Below are 16710 nucleotides of genomic sequence, written 5' to 3'. Positions count from 1 at the left end.
CTCTCTCCCCCCCTCCCTCTCTCTCCCCTCTCCTCTCTCTCTCCCCCTCCCCACTCTCTCTCTCCTCTCCCCGCCCCTCTCTCTCTCTCTCTCTCCCCCCCCCTCTCTCTCTCTCTCTCTCTCTCATCTCTCTCTCTCTCTCTCTCTCTCTCGTCTCTCTCTCCTCTCTCTCTCTCTCTCTCTCTCTCTCTCTCTCTCTAAAATGGCTCGTCAGGGGGAACTTACCTGTTGCCTCGTCGGGAGTTGCCGTCAGGACTCAGGAGGGAAAGACAGGGGAGATAAGATTGATTGGTTGTTGTAGAATGTTGTCAATGCTTTCCGCGGTGCCAATGTCACATCCCTTTCTCTCTCTCTCTCTCTCCTCTCTCTCTCACGCCTTTTCTATCCCAGGGGGTTGAAAATGTGAGGCGAAGTGGGTGTTTTCTCCCCTCAAGCTCGTCTGCCTTCTTTTCCGTCACTTTCTAGAAGCGTGACTTTTTTTCCCGGGTCGCGAAACACACTGTAGCTGAATAAAAAATACATTTACCTATATTATATGAATTATTTATATAATTGTAATATAATCAATGTGCCACTTTTTATACGCTCTCGCTGGGGAACGTGTGAGTAATCATGATATTAGACTAGTTACATAGTTCATTATTTACAATATGATCATTTAATTACCATCTTTTTTATTCTACTTTATGGGTGCACTGCTATCTATATGCATGCAGTCCATGCTGTCGAAAGTGCTGATTTGAATACCAAGCCACCGGCGCACAGACACCTGCGCACTGGAGAACCCGGAAGTGGAAAGTCGGTTCGTCAACAACAACATTTCGAGGGATACTGTCTGGCAAGAAGACTGCAGCGATGTTGCAACTACAGTTCACTAAAGACACTTTACCAGATTCAGTCAGTAGTGACTTTCAGAATCTGAACAAATTCAACAACCAGGTAAGCAATTTATCCGTAAAACAAATGTAACTGTAATGACAGATACTACATACTAGTAACGTTAGAAGAAGTGGGTAGAGCTATTTTGTCAGTGTACTACACTATAAGCTGTCAGCTGACAGGTCATGTGTTTCGTGTGACAGCTGAAGTTTGTTTTATTTATACTTTTTTAAATGGGAACACCGCTCATATTAAGAATTCCAATATGTTATTTAATTTCAAGTTAAATCAATGTTTGTGAACATGAGCTACTCTCTCCCAAAGCCAGAAACCACTAGAGAATTAAATAAGTCAAAATGATGATGGCAGCATCAGGTATAATGTCTGGAGCTGCTCCACATAGACAATGAATGCGAGGCAAATGTTCTGGACCCACAGAATGTTTGTTATAGTTTGTATGTAAACTATAATATGGAACACTATTCTATATAGTAGTCTTCCCATATGTACCCATTTATTCCCTCATATACTCATTCATGTAGACAGACAAATGACTATCTTTACTGTCATTACTAGTATTCTTTGTTTTGGTGTTGTTGCTTGTACAATGTGCATGGAAGTATTGTTTTATACTGATTGTACAATGCTTTTATGTTTGAATGTGTTATGTTATTTTGAGAGGACCCCAGTAAGAGTGGTACTAACAACTAATGGGGATCCTAAATAAACTGAAACTGAAACTCCGCTGGGTGCTGCGGCTGAGTAGTGTAGAGGTCTAAGCATTCGCCTACCACTGCAGAGACCCGGGTTCAATTCCCGTCAGTCGTTCATACCAATACAATTGGCAGTGTTCGGTATGAGTCCTGGTAGTTGCAATAGGGAGGTGTAGTGGTTACGTCATTGCTGTTTCTCCGCGGTCCACCGGCTTGAAAATGCAATGTATTTCCCCATTGCCCATTTCTAAATCGTCTCGTTTAAAACAAATAAAGCATGAACATTTGCACGGTGTACCTTTCTGTGCGTATACATCCACAATCTATAGCTCAACATGAAAATATTCGCAATTAATCATAAAGGTAGCAAAATAACAAAGTTTATGTTTTCGTTCACCCCCAGTGAAACTCCTAGCTGCTGGCGCCTCAGAGGAGGAATGCGGTAGTCTACACCCTCCCCAGACCGACATTGGGTAGTCTACACCCTCCCCAGACCGACAGTAGGGTAGTCTACACCCTCCCCAGACCGACAGTAGGGTAGTCTACACCCTCCCCAGACCGACAGTAGGGTAGTCTACACCCTCCCCAGACCGACAGTAGGGTACTAGCGCAACAATCAGGAAGGGAATTGGCATAACAGCAAAAGTTGGAGATAGGGGAGCAAAGTAGAAAGACAAAAAAAAAGCATTCTCTCAGTGTCATCTTTACCATCTTTCTGAAGCCATTGTCTATGTAGCAGCTTCAGACCTTAGACTCGATGACATCACAGATACTTGATGACATCATAATTCGTGACTCATCATAATGGATCATGGGCCTGCTTGTGTTTTGCTCTTGTCTTCTATACAGCAATTTGTGCGCCTCATTGAAATTCTATTCCAATTTCTCCTGGAGCCTAAAGAGGTGAGGTGTGTGTGTTTGCTTGTGTGTATGTACTTGCATTCTTGTGTGTGTGTGTGCATATGCATGTTTAGATTAGGGGTGTGTATCGTGGTATTGGGATACTTTCGTCCACGATACAGTATATCGCACAATTAGTGGTGCGATGCCCCAGTATCATGATATTTTTCACACAACCTTTCCCATGCCTTTAATGAAAGACCATGTACTATACTCTGTTTATTTTCTACATTTGTTGGCTTAAAGAGTCCTGGAAGTATTAGTATTTGTATTTCCTATTGATGAATACAAATTCTAATCTTTTTGTTCAGATGGCATGACAAACAAAATAAAGTAAACCTTGTTTTACTCCCAAGACTTTGCATACTGTATACCTAGGGTAAATGCCCCTTTTAAGCCCACCAGATCGAGATTTTTTAATATATACTGCCACAAATGAAATAAAACATTAATCTCTCATTTGAAGTTTTGATAATTCATATACCACTTTTTAAAGTTTTTATTATTTAATTCAAGGAAATATGTCAAGTCTGGCATGGGCTTAATGGGTACCGAATGTACCCTTTAAGCCCATGTCTGTTCCAAATAAGCCCACTTCATGATTTATTGATCAATATATACATATATTTTTTTAATGTAACAATACAAACTTTGTCTATTCAAATCTGTAATCTCTTGCCTATCAATAGCTGTTTTCATTTAGTCTCCACTCTTATCCTATGGCCTGTAAATGGTATTTTAAATAGGCATGACCAGCCTATTTGTTGTGTTGTCAACACAGAAAAAGCTAAACAACATGTCTTCATTGGAGTGTAGCCAAACAATTATATTCATGCTAAATCAAAACTATGGTGGAAAGTACTCTTCAGTACTTAATCTTTCAATATGTGTTGTCATTTTGTCTGTATCTATATCGTATGGCGTACTGCTGGCATTTGAAATCACCCAACACTTCTGGTCCAGCCAAGATTTCTGAAGACTGACTGACAATTTGCTGGTTCAGTACTAATGTTCCATGGATAGTAAATGACTCAATTTCATGATGTACAATTAAACAATAACATTTGATTCGATTTTTAGGCCAATCACATTTCATTTAGCCAAATTCATTTAACTTTCATTTATTTTTCAACTGTTCTGATTTCCGGACGCTTAACTCCTGGATGGTACCGCATGAAGCGTTCCTACCACTTCCGGCCGGGTCTTCTATCCTTGAATGGTGTTTCAAGCCTCTTTGTATTTACATATCTTTTTTTTATATATATTTTTTGGCGTTTTATCGCTTTATTTATTCTACTGGGCAGTCCAGTAGAGAGAGACAGAGGAGGAATGTGAGACAGAGTGGGGGGAAGACATTCGGCAAATAACGACGGGTTCGGGAGTCGAACCCGGGTCGGCCGTGTCGCGGCTGAGCGCGCTATGTGGTTCGCCACTGGGGCGCCCCATATTTACATATCTTGAATGAGATCAAGCAAGTCAGTACATGTGAAGCCCCAGCCCCACTGGCAAAGGATCTGAAGGGATGAGGAATGACAAAGCATTATTATATTAGTCTTGGACATTACACATTAGATCATCACATAGCTAAACACATAACTAGGCCTGCTTAACCTCATAATAGGCTATCAAACTGTAGTTTTCCCTTGTTTTAGTAATCTGCTCTGAAAAGTAAAGATGAACACATTAGGCTATTGCTAATGCTAGGATATATGGGCCTATCCATAATGAATGGACCTATGCACACTATCACTGACTATGGGTATTAATTATCTGAATTATGGATCTGAATTGATCAGGTGAGGACAAAATTAGAAGGGAAAATGGTTAAAATGTCACAAGGGAGAACATTCCCATTGAGACACAGTCAACTGGGCTTAAAGGGAACAGACAGAATATTTCATTCTACATACATGTAAAAAACAATGATATGAGATAAATCTATATATGGTGCAGGTGCACTAACATAACATGAAAAGTAAAAATGTATCATGCAGAGAAGTAATTAACTATGTCTACATTTACATAAATCAAATCAAATGTATTTGTATAGCCCGAGATCACATGGAATTGCCCCCATGGGCTTTACAAGTCAAGAAGAAACATCACAATAGATCCAGAACAAAAACCACCATAAAGATCCACATATGCAACACTCCCAGACTTTCCCCAATGAAGATGAGGAACGAGTCACTAAAACCTAGCAATAGGGGAAAAAAGCACCACAGGCGGCGTGGAGGAGAGAAACCTCAGATGGGATGTTCAAAGGGGGATCCCCCAACAGGATGTCGGTGATAATATAGTGTTGCTATGGATGATGGATGGATGGAGAATAGAACAGGCAAATAATTGGTATGTATGTATATATACATGTAATGAAACACATATGCATACATACATGGTAGCAATAGTATCTATACATGGTAGCAATAGTATCTAAAGTACATACGATTTTTTTTTAATAAATAGAGCTCAGAACAAGAAAAAAGCATAGGAATATGAGCGCTGGTATGAAAATAAGATGAGGCTAAAAGTCAAGGCTCGGAGTTCAGAGTCATATTCCCCAGAGGGCAGGAGAACCGCTCAGATCCAGTTGAAGTAGAGTGGGCATGGGCATGGGCATGGTTAGATGCCGGTCAACTGAGGGCGACGTAGAGCAGATCCATCGCGCCTGTGGTAGTCAGACCTGGTTTGAGGAAGATTAGCCGCTTCAGTCAACGCTGTTTGCCACATCAGGGACGGCGCAGGAAAGATCACACCACCTTGACCATCACACCACCTTCACAGGCCCAACGGGGGCGGGACCAGGGCTGGCTGTATACTAGGGGTGTAGGACATTTCTCGATTCTAAGATGCATCGCGATGCGGACGTGGATGATTCTGCATCGATGCAGTGACAGAACATAATCGATTATTATAGCCTATTAACGTCGATGTGTGACTTTAGGCACATAGCGCACATTTACGCATATAACGTAGAACAATTAGCGCAAAATTGCTGCAGTGAAAAATGGTTAGTAAAAGTTAGACGTAAGGCGTACGCAGTACCTACTTACTGGTCACAGGAGTCTTCAATAAAGTTTTTTTTAAATTAGTCTCAGAAGTTGCAAGTGGGCTTATGGTATGTGGGCTTAATAGGGACGTTTACCCCTACTGTATGTGTTTTCTATATAACAGTGTCATCACAGATTTTTCTCACATTTTTACTTTAAAACAATTTCAATATATTGCAGTGTTTATTGAAACGTTATATATTGTACTAGTGTGTGTGTGTGTGTGTGTGTGTGTGTGTGTGTGTGTGTGTGTGTGTGTGTGTGTGTGTGTGTGTGTGTGTGTGTGTGTGTGTGTGTGTGTGTGTGTGTGGGGGTGGGGGTGGGGGTGGGGGTGGGTGAATGTAGACTGAGAGGTTGATGCAGCAGTTGAGTGAGTTTGCAGGGGAACATGGAATGAGTGCCGGACCGCTGAGGAACCTGATGAAGAGTGTCCTCCTGGTGCCCCAAGGTCAGCTCCATATGCTCCATATCAATCACTTTTACTGGACCACTGTTTCAGAAAAAAGCCCTCTTTTTACATATCCATCCATCCATCCCCACATCCACCCAGCACCTTTATCTCACTATCTTCTACTACTACTACGTACATATATATAATTATCCACCCCCACAGCACCGTTATCTTATTATTTTGTACTACTTCTAGTACTACTACTTCATATCTATCCATCCATCCTCACATCCACCCACCTTTATCTCATTATCTTCTAGTTCCTCTACTACTACTTATTATTATTATTATTATTATTATTATTATTATTATTATTATTATTATTATTATTATTATTATTATTATTATTATAATATTATTATTATTATTATTATTATTATTATTATTATTATTATTATTATTATTATTATTATTATTATTATTATTATTATTATTATTATTATTATTATTATTATTATATTATTATTACTACTACTACTACTACTACTACTACTACTACTACTACTACTACTACTACTACTACTACTACTACTACTACTACTACTACTACTACTACTACTATTACTAATTGTACTACTACTACTATACTATTATTATTATTATTACTACTACTACTACTTCTTTCTGTTTCTTCTTCTTCCTCCTCCTCCTCTTCATCATCATCACCACACACAAATCAGTAGCAGACAGCCACAGTAACTTACAGTATAGGAAAGGTTGCACAGGTGAAAGTAACTTAATATCCCAATAGAAATTCCTCTGCTTTCCCTCCAGGTGCTCTGAAGAGGAATCTGACAGCTGAGCAGGTCAAAGAAGACCTGCTAACCATAGGTATGTCCTGGTCCTTAACCACATGGAGATTCCAAGGTTCCTGTAGGTACCCACGCTAACTAACAGTGAATGTGAATAAGAAGGGGCTTAAGACTAGGGTTGGTTACCGAGCACTGGGTGGCACCGGTTCCAACACGGTTGGTACAACCTGGAATGAATCACCGTGCGGCACTGAACTGAGGCACTGAACTGAGGCACCGGAATTGTGAGGATCCTGTGACAGAAGAAATACGTCTTCTGATTTGAACTTTCAGTAAAATAATGATCAGTGCGGTCGTACAGCTATATGTTAGATCTAAGATGCCGTTCCCCTGGCTGTGGGCTTTCAGAAGCACGACATAGGGAGTGTTACAGAAGTAACTACAGTTATTTGATGGAACAAGAGATGTCATTCACCAAGGTTCAATTGATGATTCAGTGTTTTTATAAAGTATTTTATAATTATTTAACCGGCATAGTTTCAAACAAATTCCAGAAATGTAAACCATACCCAACCCTTCTTTCATTTCAAACCTTTATTTAAACTCGAAAGGCAACTGAGGTTTCCCTCATTTACAGTTACGTCGAGGGTACATACAAGAAAAGGCATATAAAATCATAACAATAAGATAAGAAGACGAGGCAAAAATAAGGATAACAAATCAATTAAAACAGGTACAACGTGATTCACAAAAGTTGGAGATCAATGTTTTAAAGTCTGTAACAGAGGGGAGAATCCTCTAGAGCTTGGAGTTGGAGTTGGAGTTCATTCCATGTGCTAGAGGCATCATAGCAAAATGCAGAATTACCCTGTTCCGAGCAAACTCTGGGACCTGAAGGACCAGCCAGTCACTAGAACGGGTTCCATAGGTTTCAAAATTCCATTTCCAATAATGATGCCGTACTTTTCGGACTATAAGCCGCGGCTTTTTTCCCCATTTTTCGACCCTGCGGCTTATATAACGGTGCAGCTTATATGTGGACAAAACCCAAAAATCGAAATATTGCTTTTTTTACTGCATTGAAATGTTATTTATCTGTTCCCTTATTTGCTAAACTTAATACAACTTGTAAATGAGTTAATGTTATTTGTCCGACAGTATTGTGTCCCAATGGGAGTCATTCTCTGTAGAGGTGGGAACTTAAAGCTCAATATAAGAACGGCCATGCACCACCACTCACAGAATCGAGAAAGAGCAATCAATCTGTCAAGCCTTTCCGTGTCCGGGCCGGGTGAGGTTTCCCGTGTTGAGTTAAATGAAGCCGCAGGCTCCACTCCTTACATATGGTAATTAAACATTAAAAACACATGCGGCTTATAGTCCAGTGCGGCTTATATATGTACACATCATTCAATTTAGCTGCTGCGGCTTATAGTCAGGTGCGGCTTATAGTGCGAAAAGTACGGTAATATAAGGCAGTAGCTTACCAATAATGATGATGTATAAGGCGGTAGCTTACCAATAATGATGATGTATAAGGCGGTAGCTTACCAATAATGATGTAGTATAAGGCGGTAGCTTACCAATAAGGGCCTTAAAAATGAACAAATACCATCACTCATCAGAGAGGACCGACCAACCTTCTCATAAAGGACACAGTGATGTGTGTCGTATATGTCATTAGTGATGAATCTGTGGGCAGAGTGATAGACAGAGTCCAGGGATTTAAGGATTCAGGCCGCAGAATCCCTATGAATTACATCACCATACTTAACGTAAGGTGATATAATGGAACTGCTATAATAGAATGGAGTCTCATGGATCCCTGGGTGAAGAACGTTATGGGTAACGGGTAGGGATGTGTACCGAATTAGGTACTTTTAAAGGTACCTACCGAATCACATCGGTACTACCGAGTACCGATTCACGTGAGATCCGTCGGTGCCACATTTCGGTACTGTAAAATAAAAAAACATTCACAGCGTCAATGTTTAGTTTACCACGAAACGAAACCTATGAAGTGTGCCGCACGTTCACGTCAACGTTCACACGCACAATATACGCTTACCTAGGACTTGACTTGATTCAACAACAAAGCAGTCGGGGGAATGGCAAGCTGAAAACGGTCGAAAGAAAATTAATGGAAGCGGATACGGACCAGCTAGCATAGCTGTTGGCCAAAATTAAAAAGAGTTTTAAGCTAGGCTAGTGGTCTGTATCCGCTTCCATTCATTTGTGCTAAGCTAGGCTAGCTTGCAGCCGGATAGCTTCCTACTGACTTAATCACAGGCTACTGTATATCACCTCTTCAGGCCAGTACAGAAAGTCAGCAGTTACTATGCACACCTCCTCACTCTTCTTCACTGTTATTGATTCTTTTTAGGGCTAAACGATGACAAGGCGGATCACTTTTCTCAGCAGGTGGGTGTCAGTGCACTTACATTTAAATGTTACCATTGAAACTCAATTACCAAGCTTCCCCCCCCCATTTTAACGTATCTTTTTATTACCCACTTTTATTCTTGTATATTTTACATTTTATGTATTATCACTGACCTTGTTACCTTATTTAAATACTTTGTTTTGATGTATGTTAGCGCACCTTGCATTGTAAGTCTGTATGAAATGTGCTATATAAATAAAGCTTGATTAATTGATTGATGGTATTTTGTGTTGTATTTTCCAGTGGAATGTCCACTATGCGGTCTTGTCCAGGTTGGCTGTAGGACAGACGGTGATGGTCAACCAGCTAGTCGATATGGAGTGGAAGTTTGGAGGTGAGATTAAAATCATATGATGAAATACTATTATTTTTTTAAGTCTCATTTTCACCATGATACTGTTATTATGATACAGTATATGATACCATATTACTGATATTATAATACAACTCTGTACATACATCTGATTAGCACTACACTCAGTAGTACTCATTTGTATATTTTGTACCCAGTTTAATCACCTGTACATTGTATATTGCTGTTGCACTCTTTATATTGTACTCTACTGTAGCCTACAGACTCTGTTTATATTGTACTCTACTGTAGCCTACAGACTCTTTATATTGTACTCTACTGTAGCCTACAGACTCTGTTTATATTGTACTTTACTGTAGCCTACAGACTCTGTTTATATTGTACTCTACTGTAGCCTACAGACTCTGTTTATATTGTACTCTACTGTAGCCTACAGACTCTGTTTATATTGTACTTTACTGTAGCCTACAGACTCTGTTTATATTGTACTCTACTGTAGCCTACAGACTCTGTTTATATTGTACTTTACTGTAGCCTACAGACTCTGTTTATATTGTACTCTACTGTAGCCTACAGACTCTGTTTATATTGTACTCTACTGTAGCCTACAGACTCTGTTTATATTGTACTTTACTGTAGCCTACAGAGTCAGACTCTTTATATTGTACTCTACTGTAGCCTACAGACTCTGTTTATATTGTACTTTACTGTAGCCTACAGACTCTGTTTATATTGTACTTTACTGTAGCCTACAGACTCTGTTTATATTGTACTTTACTGTAGCCTACAGACTCTGTTTATATTGTACTTTACTGTAGCCTACAGACTCTGTTTATATTGTACTCTACTGTAGCCTACAGACTCTATTTATATTGTACTTTACTGTAGCCTACAGACTCTGTTTATATTGTACTTTACTGTAGCCTACAGACTCTGTTTATATTGTACTTTACTGTAGCCTACAGACTCTATTTATATTGTACTTTACTGTAGCCTACAGACTCAGTTTATATTGTACTCTACTGTAGCCTACAGACTCTATTTATATTGTACTTTACTGTAGCCTACAGACTCTCTTTATATTGTACTTTACTGTAGCCTACAGACTCTGTTTATATTGTACTTTACTGTAGCCTACAGACTCTGTTTATATTGTACTTTACTGTAGCCTACAGACTCTGTTTATATTGTACTCTACTGTAGCCTACAGACTCTGTTTATATTGTACTCTACTGTAGCCTACAGACTCTGTTTTTATTGTACTCTACTGTAGCCTACAGACTCTGTTTATATTGTACTTTACTGTAGCTACAGACTCTGTTTATATTGTACTCTACTGTAGCTACAGACTCTGTTTATATTGTACTTTACTGTAGCCTACAGACTCTGTTTATATTGTACTCTACTGTAGCCTACAGACTCTGTTTATATTGTACTCTACTGTAGCCTACAGACTCTGTTTATATTATACTCTACTGTAGCCTACAGACTCTGTTTATATTGCACTTTACTGTAGCCTACAGACTCTGTTTATATTGTACTCTACTGTAGCCTACAGACTCTGTTTATATTGTACTCTACTGTAGCCTACAGACTCTGTTTATATTGTACTTTACTGTAGCCTACAGACTCTGTTTATATTGTACTCTACTGTAGCCTACAGACTCTGTTTATATTGTACTCTACTGTAGCCTACAGACTCTGTTTATATTGTACTTTACTGTAGCCTACAGACTCTGTTTATATTGTACTCTACTGTAGCCTACAGACTCTGTTTATATTGTACTTTACTGTAGCCTACAGACTCTGTTTATATTGTACTCTACTGTAGCCTACAGACTCTGTTTATATTGTACTCTACTGTAGCCTACAGACTCTGTTTATATTATACTCTACTGTAGCCTACAGACTCTGTTTATATTGTACTCTACTGTAGCCTACAGACTCTGTTTATATTGTACTTTACTGTAGCCTACAGACTCTGTTTATATTGTACTCTACTGTAGCCTACAGACTCTGTTTATATTGTACTTTACTGTAGCCTACAGACTCTGTTTATATTGTACTCTACTGTAGCCTACAGACTCTGTTTATATTGTACTCTACTGTAGCCTACAGACTCTGTTTATATTGTACTTTACTGTAGCCTACAGACTCTGCTTGGTTCAGGCGAGGGGTGGCACCTAGGTAGAGCCTGTGTATGGAAGATCATCATTTTAAATATGTATTGAACCGTCATGTAACTTGACATCGTTGCAAATAAGAGAGCAACCTCAACCTTTGTGTGTGGTGTTGCACACTGGTGTGTTAGACACAAGGAAAGACAGATGTGCTGGAAAATGAATAATTTTAATACAATTTAGAGTCACTTCTTTGTATGAATGAATGAATGCATGAAAACTTTATTTAACAGATTGCAGAATGGGTACAATACAGTACGGCTCAATACACACAATTGTTAAGTGGATGCAGACCAGAGAAAGACGTTTGTCTTGTTTACATCAGGGTCCCCCATTTTCAATTCATAGTGACATTTATGACATACACAACATACATGACATTATGACATAGGGACATACATGACATACAGGTATATAGTATAGTATATATATAAAAAAATATATATAATAATAATAATAATAATAATAATAATAATAATAATAATAATAATAATAATAATAATAATAATAATAATAATAATAATAATAATAATAATACAAATAAGAAAATAAACATGTTCCACACTCATAGCCACTGCTAATAAGCACATTGTTTCAATTCAGGCACGTGTCTGCTACTGCCTAGGAGACTTGGCACACCTTGGGCTACGCAGGCTCAATGGCTGCCATACACTGGCACCAGGCACACATCACACTACACAATGGCTGAACGGCTCAGGAGACGGGGATTGATATCAGCCAATTAAGGGGAAGGGATGATTAGGTGGCCTTGATGTCAGAGACCTGATTGGGAATTTGGCCAGGAACGTCAGGGAACCCCCTACTCTTTAGGTGTCCTGGGTTCCAGGACCTCGGTTTAGCATCTCATCCGAAGGACTGTTAACCTTCTGTAGTGTGGTAGTGAAAGGTAAACTTTCTGTAGTATGGTAGTGAAAGGGAAACTTTCTGTAGTATGGTAGTGAAAGCGTTAACCATTTGTAGTGTGGTAGTGAAAGCGTTAACCCTTTGTAGTGAAAGTGTTAATTATTTTGTGATATTTCACAACTTGGAGAGAGAGAACTTTCTCTCTAGGAGGCAAGGTGGCAGGTTCTAAAGCAGGTCTACTGTATGTGAGCACATGCACTCACAAGCCACATCATGCTAGAACAGGAGTCCTATAATATGAAATGGAACCATGCAATCACATTAGTTTTTTATAGGAAAACCCGAACAGCAATCCTCATTTAAACCTTTAGGGCATTCACTGTAAAGGTATGTATCCAAAAAGCTTCTCTCTGTAGAAGTGCTCGATCTCTGTCACCACCTCTCTTCAAAGGCTGTGCCGTTTCTATTCCCTGAGACCCTGAAGGAGCTCACATCATCACCTACTGAGTGTCTAGTAGGGCTGTCGCATTATTTTCGAATTTCGAATTTAATTTTGAATTTACATAAAAACATGAGATTCAAACTTGAAGGGAGAAATACAAAAAAAATCGTATATATAAAAAATATATATTATTATTATAATAATAATAATAATAATAATATTATTATACAAATAAAAAAAAAAAAACGATTGCGGCCGGGTAGTGCAGCGGACTAAGCATCTGTCTACCACCGCAGAGACACTGGTATCGAATCCGGCTGTCAGCAGTACCTCCGGCTTGGTCGGTCGTCATGCTAACACAATTGGCAGTGTTAGAGGGTGGGAAGCCGGTGGGTGGTATTCTGGTCGTTGTAAACAGCGACTCCTACAGGTCGGTCAGGGCCTGGTGAAGGTAGTGTGCCCTCCCACGCGTTACACTTCACCAATGAGTGTCCGCGCTGTTAGGTGAAAAGAGGCTGCTGGCTGTCTCCTATGTATCGGAGGAAGCATGTGATAGACTTCAGGGCTCCCTAGACCGGCAAGTAGGGGGCAAATGTGCGCAACGGCCAGGAAGGGGAGGAGGGAATTGGCATAACGACTGAATTGGGATGGGAGAAAATACAGAAAAATAGGAGGAGAAAAAGTGGATCAAAAAAATTTAATAAAAAAAACGATCAGGTGAGACTGTGCTGAAAAGAATGATACCAAACATACCATGGTTAAAAAAAAAGTTGCCAAAACTTTTAAAATAGCTTAGACTTTTTTAGGTTTAGGTTTTATTTATTATAATTATTTTAGGGCACAAGACTAGGCTAAGAAAATAGTCAAAGACTCTAGCCACCCAAACAACTGCCTCTTTGCACTGCTGCGGCCAGGCAAGCGCTGCCGGAGTCTCATGGTCAGTACAGAGAGACTCAAAGGGAGCTTCTATCTCCAGTCCACCAGGATGCTCAATGACTGCAACACTAACCCATCCATCTACATGCACACACTCACTTTAAACACTCCCCTCTAACATTCACTTTAGACACTTTTTAACACTCCACCCTATTTGATCTATTTATTTCTAAAGGATTTGCACTACATCTCTACCTCGTTTTTTGCATTTTGTACTTTAGTTTGTATTGTATATTTTCTATAGTGTTTGGTCTTTATTCTTTTTATTTTTACTGTATGCAGCACAATCTCAGGGGGCTCATACAGAACCAAGCATTTCACTGAAATGTACCTTTATATGTGACAAATAAAACAACTTGATCTTGAAACTTGTTAGAACCTGTCGGCAGATTCGATAAGAAGTGTTGCAGGGGTATTAACAGTTTACTAAAGTAGCACATCTTTGTGCCAAGATTATAAAAACATGACCTACACACCCGGATCAGTAGATAAAATGTGGCGATGTTTCTTCGCAGACGTCTTAATCTCTTAGCACATAGCAGGGAATGTAGAGGCCCGTATGGTTTCTGAGTCTTTCAGCGTGGGAGGTTTATCGGCCAGTAAGCCCGTTCTTTACACATTTCTCACTTTATGTAGACAGTCATTAAGAACTGTCATCATAACCACTGAAACATTTAAATAAGTCTGACGCCTGTTTCTCAAAAGCGTTGACATCTGTATACTCAAGTGTTCACCTGTATGTACAAGTACATCCAGAAAAGAAACACGATTACAAGTTTTGTACAGTTCAGCAGGAATGAACAATTACGTATTACATTGATAGTCATGATTCAACGAGGCAGTTCAAATCATCTGCGACGCCCAGACTTGTTTTATTAGGAGATCACGGATATGGGCTGGCCCCCTGGATGATGACCCCTCTCACCAACCCCCAGATGGGGCAGGAAGTGGCCTACAATGAGAGCTTGTTCCACCGTCGAGCACAGCATCGGACTGTTGAAACGACGCTGGGTGTGTGTTTGGACGCGGCAGGACACAACCATGAGCCCGCTGTTCCTCCTCCAGTGGCCAGCGTCTCTCTCCTGTGTTTTGTAATTCTGTTTTTGGACGGAACCGATTTCACACGAGCCCATTTCTGTTTCACTCCAGCTGCCGTGTGCTCCTCTCCTGACGCCACGTTAACCTCACTTGTTATCTTGTCCCATGCCACTTTTTTGGGTGGCCTTGTACTAGGGATGTCCCGATCCGATCACGTGATTTTCCGAAGATCGGGATCGGCAAAAAAACAAAAACAAATCGAGTTTTTTTGTCCGGGGGTCAACTCATGGTTGTCTGTGTCTCCCAACAGCTATAACTAACTATATATATATATTCAGGGCCGCCTGGGAGAAATGCGAGGCCCTGTGCGAGATTTAAACAACAGCTAGCTGGCCCGTTTGGCTCAATATAACGTTAGCTACAACAGCTAGCCGGCCCGCTTGGCTCAATATAACATTAGCTACAACAGCTAGCCGGCCCGTTTGGCTCAATATAACGTTAGCTACGTTAGCTAGCCGGCCCGCTTTGGCTCAATATAACATTAGCTACAACAGCTAGCCGGCCCGTTTGGCTCAATATAACGTTAGCTACGTTAGCTAGCCAGCCCGCTTGGCTCAACATAACGTTAGCCAACATAACGTTAGCCTTAGCCACGATAGCTAGCCGGCCCGAGAGAGAGAGAGATATATCCACGGCGGGAATAGAATAGAGTGCATTAAAAACTCACCAAACGTCCAAGAGGATGGAGACAACCGCGTGGAGTTGATGAAGTTCATCTGCCGAACGACCGTCCTCTTCATCTTGGCATAACAATGCTGCACGCGCTCTCTCTAGGTTAGCTAACGCTAGTTAGCCTTTAGCTAAGCTAGCTACTAGCCGACATGGCTATCCCGACTGAACCACACGTTAGCACTCGATATTATGTTTATGTTTACGTTTATGTTTATTAAAGGATCCCCATTAGAGACCCATGAAAGAGCCTCTAGTCTTCCTGGGGTCCTAGACAAAAAAAATATACATTACAAATGTACAACAAAGAATACGAATACAAATTTAAACAAAACACAATTTAAAAATTAATACAAATATACAAATTCACATTATAAAATCTAACATTCCTGTCAAAAAAAAAAATATATATATATATATAATACACAGATAACAGTTACATACTTGACATGTTTGCAAGATATCTCTTAATATTTGTTTTGAAAGTAATTTTATTATGTATTGTGGATGAGATGTTTTTCGGCAGAGCATTCCAGAGTGCTATTTACCTATATATGCCAGTGAGTTTGAGAAAATTTGATTTTGGTGCTGATTTTGTTCTGATGTTACCAGAAGCGGCTCCTCTAGTGTTGTAACCATGCTCAGAAGTAATTTTTTTTTTATTTTTATTTTTTTTTGGTCTTTTTCCCCCTCCATTTTCCTCCGATTTTCTCCCATCCCAATGTTAGTCGTATGCCAATTCCCAGTCCCTTCCTGGTCGCTGCGCACCTACCCCCCACAGTCAGATCATCTGGGAGAGTGGAGGCTACCACGTGCTTCCTCCGACACACGTCCAGCCAATCACCGCTTCTTTTCACCTGGCAGCGCGGATTCTCATCGAGAGGGCGTAGCGTGTGGGAGGACCACACTATCCCCCTCGAGTCCTATCCGCGCTTAGCAGGCGCCCCGACCGAACTGTAGGAGTCGCTGTTTACAACGACCCGGACCCACCCCGCCAGCTTCTCCCACCCTCTAATACAG

At 40.2% G+C, this 16710-nt stretch overlaps 1 protein-coding gene across 1 annotated transcript in view; it reads left to right on the top strand.

Annotated features, from left to right (window-relative positions):
- The first annotated feature begins 804 nt into the window (after positions 1–804).
- The window catches only part of commd7 (COMM domain containing 7), a 28086-nt gene continuing 12180 nt past the window's right edge, over positions 805–16710 (top strand). The window contains exons 1-6 of the mRNA XM_084333299.1: positions 805–939; positions 2442–2495; positions 5888–5990; positions 6768–6824; positions 9129–9166; positions 9432–9522. Of these exons, the coding sequence (XP_084189425.1) occupies positions 856–939; positions 2442–2495; positions 5888–5990; positions 6768–6824; positions 9129–9166; positions 9432–9522 (427 nt within the window). The 5' untranslated portion in view covers positions 805–855. The remainder of the gene's footprint in view (positions 940–2441; positions 2496–5887; positions 5991–6767; positions 6825–9128; positions 9167–9431; positions 9523–16710) is intronic.

The sequence above is a fragment of the Notolepis coatsorum genome (genome assembly GCF_963971535.1).
Source record: "Notolepis coatsorum genome assembly, chromosome: 17".
Classification (NCBI taxonomy): domain Eukaryota; kingdom Metazoa; phylum Chordata; class Actinopteri; order Aulopiformes; family Paralepididae; genus Notolepis; species Notolepis coatsorum.
The sequence above is the reverse complement of the archived record's forward strand: the minus strand, read 5'-3'. Positions and strand labels throughout refer to the sequence as shown.